We start from the raw sequence: 14062 nt of genomic DNA, 5'->3' as shown, positions 1-14062 counted from the left end.
ATTCCAGCGCATGCTCGTCCTGCATAAAGCTCTGAGCACAGTGGGATGTACGCGGTCTGCTTTCTCTTTTCCCCATTCTCCTCAGTGAACTAGGCATTGTTATTTCATTTAATCCTTATGGCACCCTTAAAAGGTAGGTACTATGATTACCTTTTAGAGAAAAAGGAAAACTTGCCCAAGGCTGCCCAGCTAGTAAGCAGAGGATGAGATGTTACATAAACCATTTATTGAAAAGACCATCCTTTCTCCAATAAATGGAGCGGTATCTTTTCCTAATCAGATGCATCTACCCAGTGAATAAAATACAAATACGGCTGACTAGAAAGACAAATCTGCACAATTAGAAAAAAATCTGCAAAATAGGGAAAAAAAGAAAAAGTTTGGTCAGCTGGGGCTTTCCACATGGCTGCAGGCACCGCAGAGGAAGGCTCTTCCTGCTCTGTCATTTGAATGATTTGTTTTTTAACTAAACTTCCTTTATCTTGTATTTCCTTTTCACATGTTTTGATGTCCTTTCTCTGGATCTGAGGTGGTTCACCATTAGACCCCATGTCTTGAATTGCAATTCCTGGTTATTCTGGAATAAACCCATTTTGCTGGAGAAATAACTGGCTATTTGTTTATGGTCAACAAATACTCCCAGTCTCTAAAACTGCTTCTTGAGCCATTCTCCCTCCCCTCTTATTTGCCCAGCAACAATTTTTTTTTCCCCCAAATGTATTTAAAATGTATTTCTCAAAGCCAGTGAGAAATACATTTGCATGACCTTTTGTCTGGGACTAGGCACAGAAAGGACACAGTGAGACTGTGATAATAAAATATTCAGATTTCTGTGACCTTAAAGCTGGGTGCCTGGCTTATGCTTCTATTTATCAGAAAAAGGCCTCAAATCCACCCAATCACCACCAACATGGTTTCCAGGCGGAGAATGATCACCTCCTGGAAGAAAGGTAAATACTGAAACAATAGCAGACGCAGTAAGACCTGCATTAGCCTTTTAACCTTCCATCCTGCCATTTATCTCTATCCCGCCTCCTCCCTAAAAGACCCAAAGGCCAGGGTAAAAAAGATGATGACAAAGCAATTCGTTTTTAAAAGGGGCAAGTTAATGTAAGACGAAAACAGGAAAAAGAAGCCTTATTTAGACTCCTACACTGAGGACACAGACAGCAGCACACAAAGACTTATTTGATTTGGTTTGTAACGATGGGAAGTTAAATATCAGTTCCTATGGGCCCACGAGTCAATACTTGTAATTCAATAGGAAGGACTGGAAGCCGGATTCCCTGCCCTTGCAAATACCAAAATGTCTACACTTGCCGCCTGATGTACTTACTGGCGTCATCCATGAACTCTAAGTCACCTCCCAGCTCCGAACTCGAAAAGCGACGCTGGCCGGGATCCGCCAGGGAGCCCAGCAGAATCAACAGCACCACGGCATTGATGACCTGCACGCAGTCAGAAAGAAAACATGTGAGTCACGTTCCCTGCGGACAGTCCCTACCAAAGACAAGTACACTGACCACAGGGGATTTAACCTCCAGAGACCTCACTGCCCGCTCAGCCCGCATCCGGAGCAGCGAGCACCCAGCACGAGCACCCGCAGCAGCGGGCGGTTGGAAACGCACAACGGGCCTCCAGCACTTAGCCCCGTACGTGCGCATGAGCGAGTGTCTGCAGGTGATGAGACGTGTTTCACAAGCTCAGGCAGAGTTCTGAGATGCAGGAAAGGGTCAGAGAGGGGGGCCAAGCTCAGCGGCACTGCCAGGATCCTGGATCCTGCAGTAGCACACGAGCCCCTCTCTGTCCCGGGCCCACACTTGTCTCCTAGGTATTGCCGAATGCATCTCCCTTGGGCACTTCAAGCTCAGCTCATCTGAGAGGAAATCATCTTCCTGAAGATCTCCCACCTCTGTGCTTCTTATTCTGTTCTCTATCTTAAAAAATAGCATCACTACTAAAGATTCAACATGGAAAACACTCCGGCACTGTGCTAAGTGCTTTATGTGGATCTTCTCTGCAATAACCTAATGAAGTAGGTGCTGTATTATCCCATTTTATAGATGAAAGAACTGAGGCTCAGGGTTAAGAACACTGCCCATGCCCGCCTAGCCGGTTTGGCTCAATCCTTATAGAGCATTGGCCCATGGACTGAAGGGTCTCAGGTTCAATTCCAGTCAAGGGCTCGGTCCTGGGTTGCAGGCTCGATCCCTGGCGCTGGTTGGGGCGCGTGCAGGAGGCAACCAATCAATGTGTCTCTCTCACACCGATGTTTCTGTTTCTCCCCTGCCCTTCCACTCTCTCTCTGAAAAACCAATGGAAAAAAATACCCTCACAATGAGGTCAGCTTCACGGCTGAAAAGGAAAGACGTACTTTTGGGATTCACGGGCTGTGCGTTCATGAAGGGGTGTAATAGGGAAGGGAAGAGAAAAGAGGAAAAGTGAGGAGGTGGTAAGGTTTGTCTAGTCTCAGAAGGTCCAGACTTGGGCATCCCACAGGGCTGGGTGTGGAGATGGATTGTGTAAGTGTAACAGGCACCAGTGGAGAACACTAAGGAAGAATAAGATCCGATGGGCATTCACATGCAAAATTTATGGTAAAAAGCCTGGCAGAGTGACTGGCATATAACAGCCCCTCAAGTGAGTTCCCTTATCTCCTTTTCCCCCTGATCGATTTGTTGTTCCCCTTATTCATGCATTCATTGGTTGATTCTTGTATGTGCCCTGGCCAGGGATCGTACCTGCAGCCTTGGCATATAGGGAAGGCACTCTCACCAACTGAGCTACCCGACCAGGGCATTTCCCTCGCCTCTTCACACCTCAGCAAGAACCATATAAAAAGGTCTTGGCTGGCATCAGCTCTCCTGAGCCAGGGTTATTCAGGACTTTCCTGTCCTTTCAGTTCCCAGGGACCTATCACCCCTTAATCAGCATGTTGCTATGCCCTTGCCTGGCTTACTGACAATACATTTTACTAACTGCCTATAACAGACCAGGCATCTGCTGAGCGCTTAGGAAGAGCTCTCCAGGACTGAGAACAGGAAGTTAAACAAGTCACGGACCCAAATAACACAGAGCGACAAGCAGTAAACACGACAAAAATCCAGAGAAGGAGCCGAAGCTCCAAGGAAGACATTACTGAGGCCTATGGCTGAGAGGGGTCGCTGGGAGGTGCAACCGGGGTAGTATTTGGACAGGGCCCGGGAAGCAGAGAAGGTGTGGGAACCTCAGAGGCATAAAGAACAAGCTCAGATATGAGCAAGGCCACTGGGACAGGAGCCTGTGCTAAAAACAGCAAATGGTCCAACTTGGTTGGAACACAGTATAGGGATGGGACAGTTAGGGAGCGAAGCTAGGAATGCAAGCGGCACCACATGGTAGAGGGTCCTCCACACCAGGATAGGAAGGAATTTGGGGCTTTATTCACAGTTAATGAAGATGCCTTAAAGGTTTCTGAGGTGCGATCTGCCATGATCAGAGCTATGTCATCAGAAGTTCAAGCTGGAGGAGACGGGGAGGCTCACGTGGATGAGGAACCCACCTGGAAGCCACTGCAATAGTCCGACTGAGAGCTGATAAGGTGGCACCTGCTCACCTCTAATTGTCATCTTACACGTCAGCTTGAAAGGTTAAGGGACTATGCTAGGTCCTGTGTGTGGAAGAGCCCTGGTTTGAACCCCAGGCTTGTCCACATGGAGGTGGAATTTTCAGAGACTTAGAAAGTGACTAGATGCAAAGATAAAGGGAAGCAAACAAGACTCTCAGATTTCAAACCTGGGCGACCAGATACATCTTGTCATCATCAGAAATAAGGAAGAGCGTGTGAAGGACTCTGACAAGGCGGATTCTAGACACAGTGTGTTGAAGAGTACGCGCAGGCGTCCAAGTCCATCTGGCCTCTGATCCTCTTTGTACTCATCCTTTGGTTCCCAGGCCTCCTCCTCCCGCTCTGACAGAGGACTGCCACCACCTCGTCTTGTGTCCAGTCCTGAACACATCACATCATTCCTGACGACGCTGTCCTGGCTATGGGCTGGTGTGTTCTTCTCACTCCAGAGTGGGCCCTGGTTCCGACACCGGGCTGTGCCCTAGCTGCTCCCGTAACTATCACTGGCTGCTGCTCCACTAGCCCGATGGCCCTTCTCTCTGTGCTCACAAGCCATAGATCACAGTCCTGGGGCCACGCCCCCTTCCAGGTGCCCTTGTTCATGAGACAGTCCAGAGAAAGAAGCGAAATGAAGATATGATGGCCCTGGCTGGTTTGGCTCAATGGATAGAATGTTGGCGTGCAGACTGAAGGGTCCCAGGTTCGATTCCAGTCAAGCACACATGCCCAGGTTGTGGGCTCGACTCCCCGGTAAGGGGCGTGCAGGAGGCAGCCGATCAATGATTCTCTCTCATCATTGATGTTTCTATCTCTCTCTCCCCCTCCCTTCCTCCCTGAAATTAATAAAAATATATTAATTTAAAAAAAATTAAGATGTGATGGTAAGGTCAGGACACAGCACATATGACTCACCACTGTGCTCTTTTAATCACAGAGTATTTCATAATAGAAGGGGTGTGTTGACACATATTTACCGTAAAATTATGCAAAACCCCAACTGTTGGGTGGAATTTGGCATGCCATGGGTGATGTGAATGCAGCAGGGTGATAGGGTGATCCAGGAGGACCCAGGTCTGTGCAAGGAAGGGGGGGGAGGGGGAGGGGGCAGGACAAGCCATGGAAACAACTAACTGAGCAGGGTCAGATGGAAAAGGTCAATTAAAGTGAAAGGCCCACAAACACTGGGTGAGAAGAACTTCACCAAAGAGAGAAAATGAAAATTACCCAATCATCAGTTCTAAGAATGAAATGTCACCACAAATGAGAACCAGGAAGATGGTAAGGCCGGCCAGCAGCAGACTATGTAATGGCCACAGCCAATCTACATGGAAAAGCAAGAGAGGGTGTATTTAATTTCCCATTCAGTTAGTGCTCATTGAGGGTACATTTGGACTTGCTTCGTCTGTTCTGGTAGGTGGTGTACACACTGTTCCTATTCTGTTTACAAAGTGTTCCTGGGGTGTCACATATTTTTTCTTGTTCTTGACAATGATTACTTCCATATGTAACTCAATTCAACTTCCTCCCAATTACTTAAGGCGGCATTTATCTAGTTCCTCATAGATCCTCCTGGAATCCAAAGTGCACTTCACTCTTGTCATAGCAGATCCTAGATCAGCGGTTCTCAACCTGTGGGTGGCGACCCCTTTGGCGGTCGAACGACCCTTTCACAGGGGTCGCCTAAGACCATCCTGCATATCAGATATTTACATGACGATTCATAACAGTAGCAACATTACAGTTATGAAGTAGCAACGAAAATAATTTTATGGTTGGGTCACAACATGAGGAACTGTATTTAAAGGGCCAGAAGGTTGAGAACCACTGTCCTAGATGAACAGTGACACTTTCAGCTGGAATCTAAACCAGTGAAACTGTAAAATGTAATTATCCCTTTTTCAAAGCCTCAATAAAACAAACTTAAGAACACTCAAACCCACTGAGAGTAATGACACAATAATTGGCACAGAAAGTTGTGTCCAAAAATGATCTCTGCAGACTTATCTTTTATGAAAAGTTGAAACAGAAGTAGGAGAATGGCTAAATAACATTACAACCGAATAACAGAATCCAAACTAAGCATCAAAAAATCATATTCAAAAAACACTAACGACGAGAAAATGTTCACAGTACTCTAATGTTAAATGAACACTGCAGTCTAAAAATGTTCTCTGATTAGAATTTTATTACTTACATTTGGAATATGCTCACATGTATAGATAACAGACTAAAAACACTAAAACATACAATGTTATAATCCAAGTGGTAGGTTTGTAGATGACTTGTACCTTTAATTATCACTATATTTTTTTATATTTTTCCAGAGTGTCTGTTTTCAGAGTCCGGAAAAAATATTTAAAGCTTCAAAGATATTTTAAGCTTTATTACAAAATATACTACAAATTATTATTATTAAATATATTACAGAATGTTATTATTAAAATGTTATAGAAAATTATTATTAAACCTGACTCTCTACAGAGAAACAATAGTGATAAGAAGATGACCAATAACAAATCTGGCTGGCATTTAAGTCAAAACTTGGAAATAGGCATAATAGGGGAGAAATGTCAGAGTAAAAGAGAATAATAACAATGAAGGGATCTGCCACTTGCAGTGATATGAACTAGGTTCGCTGAGGACAACTAGAAAATCTGGATGAAATATAAGCAAATGTCTGTGAGAAGGATTTAGAGAACTGACAAGGAAGTGAAGAATTACCAGGCGAAGCAAGATTCCAAGACAAGGCAGCAATACCCCGGGGGCATCTGTTGATTTCCAGAAAAGATGATGAGAGCAAAGGCTTGAGCAGCACCCCTGACAGTCTGCTGGGTCAGGGTGCCAAACCTGGAGCACAAGGCCTGCTGGCTGGGGGGTGGAGGGCAGACTTCCCGGGGCTTTGCCATTGAGACCCTGAGGGACATAACCAAGGAAGGAAGGTGAACAGAAGTGGAGGAGACTAAAGAGAGAGACACAGTCCGCTGTGCATCCTCTGAATCCTGCGCTGGGATTAAGGAGATCCCCAGATGCCAGAACCCTATCAGAAGCTACCAAAACCCTTAGTCGATAAAGAGATCACACTACGCCTCAAATCACTTCTTCAGTTTTCAAATACAATGTCCTGAACACAGGAAGACACCTACTGTGTCCAACACTCTACTTAAAACTGGGTTACGCAAAAATGAATAAGACATGGTCCTTTCCCCCCAAGGATTAGTAGTCCAGTGGGGTAAACACATGTCAATAGCCAAGTAAATTCTAATATATTAATCAATTCAAAAATTATCTATTAGGCAACAAATATATGCCTGGCATTATGTTAAGCATCACATTATTCTGGCAAACCCCTCGAGGTAGCTTATAGTCTAGTGGGGAAGATAGTCAAATACACTGGCTGAACAGGAATTCTGCTCTGCTACTATATACACTAGTCAAGAAGACTTCACAGGGAGATGACTTTTGTTAACAGAAAGCAAGAGACTTTTGGAAATCCTGATAGACCAAGATTACAGCACAATTCATTTTAGGATATGACTAAGTGACTAAGTGACTAAGAATTAAAAGTTAAGCCTAACCAGTTTGGCTCAGTGAATAGAGCACCGGCCTGCGGACTCAAGGGTCCCAAGTTCGATTCGGTCAAGGGCATGTACCTTGGTTGCGGGCACATCCCCAGGAGGGGGCGTGCAGGAGGCAGCTGATCGATGTTTCTCTCTCATCGATGTTTCTGACTGACTCTCTTTCCCTCTCCCTTCCTCTCTGTAAAAAAGTCAATAAAATATATATATTTTAAAAAGAATTAAAAGTTAAGAGAAAGTCCAAGGAAACAAAAGCATAAAAATGAGCTACTCTGCTAATTATAATCTAACTCAAAGTTAGAGCTATAATGTAACTATGAGTTAGAGCAGGGGTCCTCAAACTTTTTAAACAGGGGGCCAGTTCACTGTCCCTCAGACCGTTGGAGGGCCGGACTATAGTTTAAAAAAAACACTATGAACAAATTCCTATGCACACTGCACATATCTTATTTTGAAGTAAAAAAACAAAACGGGAACAAATACAAGATTTGTATTTGCATGTGGCCCGCGGGCCGTAGTTTGAGGACCCCTGAGTTAGAGTATCATTACAGCCAATATGGCAGTCTCTAAGTTACATACCGAGGTAAAAAGATAAAGCAGTAAAATGGAGCCCTAACCGGTTTGGCTCAGTGGATAGAGCGTCAGCCTGCGGACTGAAGGGTCCCAGGTTCGATTCTGGTCAGAGGCATGTACCTTGGTTGCGGGCACATCCCCAGTAGGAGGTGTGCAGGAGGCAGCTGATCAATGTTTCTCTCTCATCGATGTTTCTGACTCTCTATCCCTCTCCCTTCCTCTCTGTAGAAAAATCAATAAAATATATTTTTTTTAAAAGGCAGTAAAATGGAACTTGTACCTCTATTAGAACCCCATTTCAACAGGCAAAATTTTAATATTCAACAAAGCCCTTGGACTGACCTGTGGCCCACAACCGCCATCCTTTCAGCATGTCTTCCTCCTGGGTGATGAAGAGCCCACCACACCTACCACCTGTATCACTGAAGCACTTCTTCCTCCTCTATGACACCATTCTATAGACCAGTGGTTCTCAACCTTCCTGATGCCGCGACCCTTTAATTCAGTTCCTCATGTTGTGGTGGCCCCCAATTTCATTGTTACAAATGGAACATAATTAAAGCATAGTGATTAATCACAAAAACAATATGTCATTAAATATGTTTTCCGACGGTCTTAGGCGACTCCTGAAGGGGTCGTTCGACCCCCCCCCCCAAAGGGGTCGCGACCCACAGGTTGAGAACCGCTGCTATAGATGGAGACTCTTGGACTTCAGAGAAAGCCTGATCAAGCGCATATAATGGTCCAGGATTATGGACTCGATCCTGGGTCCTTTGATTACAACTATCACCCACGGTCTTTCCAGTAACTCAGGCTCCTCCCAAGAAGTCACCACATTGCATTCACAAGCCCTGGCTGGTCCTGCCAACCAGCCACCTGTCAGCAGGCTCAGAATTCTTTCCGAGGGAGGGCTCTGGACAGCCGCGCTCCCGGCGACAGGAGGCTGGCAAGCAAGAGGAAACCGACTTGCCACCCAGCAGCAGCTACCGCAGTATCTCTGGATGGACTTGGCTGCATTCTGATCTTCACTCGCGGGCTGAGACACCACTATATTCTCCAAGAATCCAGGGTCCACATGATAAATGGAAAGGTGTCTGGACAGCGAACAGAGGCAAAGGATGGTCCCCGGGTTGAGACCAGAAAGAGGAATGCAGTCCAAGGGCCTTGGGGAAACTCTGGGAAGGGGATGGGGGCGAAGGGGAGAACAAGTATTTCTTAAAGAACACTCTGGGCCTCTGAATGTGAAAAGACAGGCCTAGCCCACAGCCTAGTTTAGGATGGGCTATCGAGACGTAAACTGTATTTAAAACAAGTATCAAGCACTAAAGGGTTAGAAGAAATCATGATCTTTTAGGTACTCGTCTGAGGCTGTCATAACCTTCATTTCTTTTTCTTTCTTGAGAATCAGATTTTCACACTAATAAAAATCATTAAGCGCTCAACCAGCGTGGCTCAGTGGTTGAGCATCGACCTATGGACCAGGAGGTCACTGTTCGATTCCTGGTCAAGACACATGCCCAGGGTGCAGGCTCCATCCCCAGTAGGCGGGCATGCAGGAGACAGCCAATCAATGATTCTTTCTCATCATTGATGTTTCTATTTCTCTCTCCCTCTCCCTTCCTCTCTGAAATCAATAAAAAATACATTAATAAACAAAATACAAGATCCCATCTCTGGTCCAGGAAGGCTGAGGATGCACTAAGAAAGGGCCTAATTCTGCTGCATCCCATCTGGTCTTCCCTGGGTGACCCCATAAGTGCTTCTTTTCCCCCCAACCTACAATGCCTCCATTTTTGCAACCCTTCAGCCTTCTGTTGTTAGTCGACACAAATGGGAGTACCTGCTATATGCCAAGTATGGCTGCTTCACCATCTCTGCACTCTGGAACCAAGGAGCCACGTAATTCTAGCAGCTCAAGGCTAATGAAAGAAATAAGCTCACACTTACTCTCACTAATAATTTGAAATTGCATTCATTCACACATTTTTTGGCCCCCACATTATTTCCCTGAGAAATAACTTTTCCTTGCAAGCTGCAACTGCAAAGAGGCAACGCTAAACCTTTAAAAGTGTAAGAACAATTGAAGAAGTATGATCTTGGCTTAACTTTTACTTTGCTTTAAGTAAAATGGGTTAACCACTTGATAGCTCTTCCAGAACTCTTAAGGCTCCAGAAGCTCGAAGAGCCCATGGAGCTGGGAGGGAGGAGAAAGCAGGGATTATGCGGCTAAGGCTCACACATTATTTCCATTATCCCTTGATGAACATAATAATATATCTGGCCAAAGGGGGTGGGGTGGCAAAGGAGAAACTAACTGTGGCCTGGTCCTTCCTGGCAAAGATTCAAAGTAAACTGGCAAAACAAAGACACTGCACATTTAGTTAAACATAATACACAACCTAGTGTGCAAAATACATGTGGACCACTTCAATACTTGACACTTTATTAGTAAGTGAGATATAGTTAAAGTGGGTACGAGGGAGAGTAATATTATTAACCAGTTAACTGCAACGGTATTTTGAATTTCATTTCAAAAGGTCCACCACTTGTGTCCATAGACGCTTATGGCGTACAAATAAATGGTTAATAAAACAGCTGTGGTGGCGATCTTTACTTCTTGGCCAGCCCATCCTTAAAAGGTTCCTTTAAAAAAATTTTTTTTTATTGATTTTAAAGCGAGGGAGAGAGAGAAACATCATCAGCGGCCTCCTGCACACACCCTGATGGGGCAATCGAACCCGCAACCTGGGTATGTGCCCCGACTGGGAATCGAACCCACCACCTTTTGGTGTACAGGACGATGCTCCAACCAACTGAACCACGTTGGTCAGGTCTTCAAAACTTTCTGATGCATATCTACTATAATGTGCATCGAAATATAAAAAGGATATGAAATACCACTGAAATCTTCACTAGCCAATATTTTATAGAACTGCCCTGGATCCTTTATATTAGGTTGGGGAGGAGTATGGGGGAGGGGGGCTGAACTTTTATAAAGGGCTTATTGGAGATATCTCACAAATCTGGTAGCCCTCACTATTCAAATTTATTCAATTTCTGAATGCAGATCAAAAAAGTCTGGCTGACAACAGAGACTTGGATCGTTTGCTAAGGAGTAACAATTCCCATCCATATCCTTTGCACCATTAGCAAATGAAAGACTTGTGCTGGGCCCTAACCGATTTGGCTCAGTGGATAGAGTATATCGGCCTGTGGACTGAAGGGTCCTAGGTTCGATTCCGGTCAAGGGCATGTACCTTGGTTGCGGGCACATCCCCAGTGGGGGCTGTGCAGGAGGCAGCTGATTGATGTTTCTCTCTCATCAGTGTTTCTGGCTCTCTATCCCTCTCCCTTCCTCTCTGTAAAATATCAATAAAATCTTAAAAAAAAAAAAAGAAAGAAAGACTTGTGCTGGAAAGACTTGTGCCTGCTGCAGTACCCCATAGCTAGAGGCCTGTGACATACCCTTTCCGGTTTCCCAGCTACTTAAAACAGCCTGCCCTTTGAATATTCCTTAAAAACTGTTCTTATCCTATCACTCCCATGGGTAATTCTTCAAGGCCTCCCCACTACCTACAGAGTAATGTTCAGACTTTAGCCTAGTCTTTCAGTCTTTTACAATCTTCTGTAATATGGGAAGCACTAGACAATAAGGATGACATAAATTACTATGCGTTGGTCCATATTCTGCATGGACCTAGTTCCAGACCGACAGCTGGAAAGAAACTATTAATCTTTAAAGAACCTATATCCCCATCTCCTGTGCCCGTCCCTAGGGGCAGCTTTGAGGCCTAAATGAGAACAAATGTGAAAACCCACTGAAAACAACTATCAATCACTTGACAAATACAAGATGTCAGTTTTACTGCCCAGACAGAAATCAATCGTTATTGCACCAGAGCTTCCCGGGATACAGAGACCCTATCAGGCTCGGGCACACAAAAAGCTGTGACCTTCAAAGTGAACTAGTTGATTATCTGAAAGGCCAGGTCATAAAGCCAATGAGACCAGCTACTCCGAGCTTTCATCCTCGATCATCTGATACGTGGCCAACGACCCTAGGAATAGTATCTGGCACAAGGAGGTGCATTCAGTATGTTTCTGCTGAATGACTAAGTTCCTAAAATACACTTGGATAAGCCCTGGCTGGTGTGGCTCCGTTGACTGGAGTGTCGTCCCATACACCAGAAGGTGGCGGCTTCAGTTCCCAGTCAGGGCACATGCCCAGGTTTGGGGTTCAATTCTACTGTCGCGTGTACCAGAGGCAACTGATCAATGTTCCTTTCTTTCTCTTTCTCTTTCTCTCAAATGAATAAAAAAAATTTATATATATATATATATATATATAGAGAGAGAGAGAGAGAGAGAGAGAGAGAGACACAGACAGACAGACAGACATATCCTGGAACTGTTACCAGTGTGGACGAAAGGGGCCACACGCTGACCTGACAAGCTCAGGGAAGGCCTGCGTGGCAGCCTAGCAGACTCAGAGACCTAAAATAACCACAAAGGATGGTCTGAAATTAAACTTTAACTAAAAGCAGTTATGGTGGGCAGTTATGTCCTAAGCCAGTATCTTCACTGACAAGATCAACTTTGATCCTTACTGAGCCCATTTGCCTTTTTGCCTCTAAGATAACATTCCCTTGAAATGTCTGGGTAACTTGTAACTTCCCTTATTCTGGAGCCCCTGGGGCACAACCAAATGTTCTGGGCGCCAGGACAGATACTACAAATTCCTTCATTATCATGTTAATTGATCCTGCACCCACCTAAGTATGTGTCCATCATTTTACTTTTTATCCTATCACAGAGGTTCCACACCCCCCCCCCCCCCCGCTTCGCTTAATCCCACCTCCTTAAATCTGTCACCTATGAATTTCATGTATAAATATGGATGTAACCCTGCCATTCTCCGGAGCACTATCTCAATTCGTTGAGGTTCTGCTTCCCGGCATATGTCGACAGTTTGGCTCAAATAAACTCACAAAAATTCTTTACAGGTTTCAATGGTTTTTTACATTAACACCAGAAAGAGGACCCGGCCCTGAGCGGGTCTGCCTAGGGCCAGCAGTGGTGTGTGGGTTCTTGACTTCGTGCAGGAAAAAGTTCACAACAGCAGTCCAGGTGAGTTTAGAGGGCGTGTGTTAAAGCTGGGAACGTGAAACAAGGAAGGGCTGGGAAGTGGAGCCCAGGCCAGGCTGCTTTGGCTAAGAAGTCAGAGAAAAGGAGGCCTTGGGGACAGGCTCAGGGGGGTTGCCTGGGATGACCTGCCACTGCCCATGGCTGCCCTGGTTGCAAGCCTCGTGGGGTCCCTGAGAGTTTAGGAGGTGCATGCCTGTGGGGGAAGGAGGAGAAGGGCAGAAGAGGGGAGGGGGAAGGGCATGAGCAAGCTCCTGGGAAGGAGAGCACACGCTGGGTCCTTTGTCTGGAGGCTTTTATCTCTCTCTGGCAGGTGGAAATCTTAGGGCAGGGCTCAGGGAAGGTTTCAACAGAATATTCATCAGCTTTATGCTGATGGACCAACATGAGGTTTATTTTCATTTGTCCTTGAGCCTGGTTGGCAAATAGCACTAATTAGATTTCTGACCCTGTCTCCCTGCATAGGGTGGTTGGGGAGGAGAAGTGCAAACCATTTACTCTTAAGTGTCCCGGCTTAGGGAAGATAGGATTTACTAGGTGGCTGCAAACTGCTGTTCAACTACCTGTCTCAGTTTCCCTATTACCTAGTCCTGGCTTACGAGCCTCAGAATGAGGATTTAAGAAACACACACTTGGATGATGACAAAAAGGATAACATGCATAAAGGATGACCCATGCCTGGTACCAAAGACAGAAGCTTTCAACTACCAGGACCGTTTCTGGTAGTTTTCTAAAAGCAGTTGGAGGAGGAGGAGGTCATGTCCTAGGGCAGTATTTTTCCCTAACCAAAGTCAATCTTCCCCTGAACTGTCTGTTTGTTGTCATTTTGCATCAGGATAACATACCTGATAACAAGCCGTTAGAATAACAAAAAAGTAATTTCCTTTCCTCCGCCCCCAAAGCACCATAGGGGAGACCACAAATCCCTTACTAGTTATTGTTCTGTGTTCCTTGTTGACTGTTAACTATCCTGTACCCACCTACATAAAAAAAAAAAGGTATGTTTTTATTGATTTCAGAGAGGAAGGGAGAGAGATTGAGAATCATCAATCAGCTGCCTCCCGCACACCCCCTATGGGGGATTTTGCGGGCAACCTGGGTATGTGCCCTGACCAGGAATCGAACCTCTGTCCGGGGCAGAAATATAATACTGGGGACCAGCTAC

The 14062-nt window shown here is 45.3% G+C and overlaps 1 protein-coding gene across 2 annotated transcripts in view; it reads right to left on the bottom strand.

Annotated features, from left to right (window-relative positions):
* The window catches only part of LAPTM4B (lysosomal protein transmembrane 4 beta), a 36234-nt gene that overhangs the window by 16912 nt on the left and 5260 nt on the right, over positions 1 to 14062 (bottom strand). For both annotated transcript variants that reach the window (XM_036337826.1, XM_036337824.1), the window contains exon 2: positions 1337 to 1448. In XM_036337826.1, coding sequence (XP_036193719.1) covers positions 1337 to 1448 — 112 coding nt within the window. The remainder of the gene's footprint in view (positions 1 to 1336; positions 1449 to 14062) is intronic.

This window comes from Myotis myotis, unplaced genomic scaffold (genome assembly GCF_014108235.1).
Source record: "Myotis myotis isolate mMyoMyo1 unplaced genomic scaffold, mMyoMyo1.p scaffold_m19_p_16, whole genome shotgun sequence".
NCBI classification, from domain to species: domain Eukaryota; kingdom Metazoa; phylum Chordata; class Mammalia; order Chiroptera; family Vespertilionidae; genus Myotis; species Myotis myotis.
The sequence above is the reverse complement of the archived record's forward strand: the minus strand, read 5'-3'. Positions and strand labels throughout refer to the sequence as shown.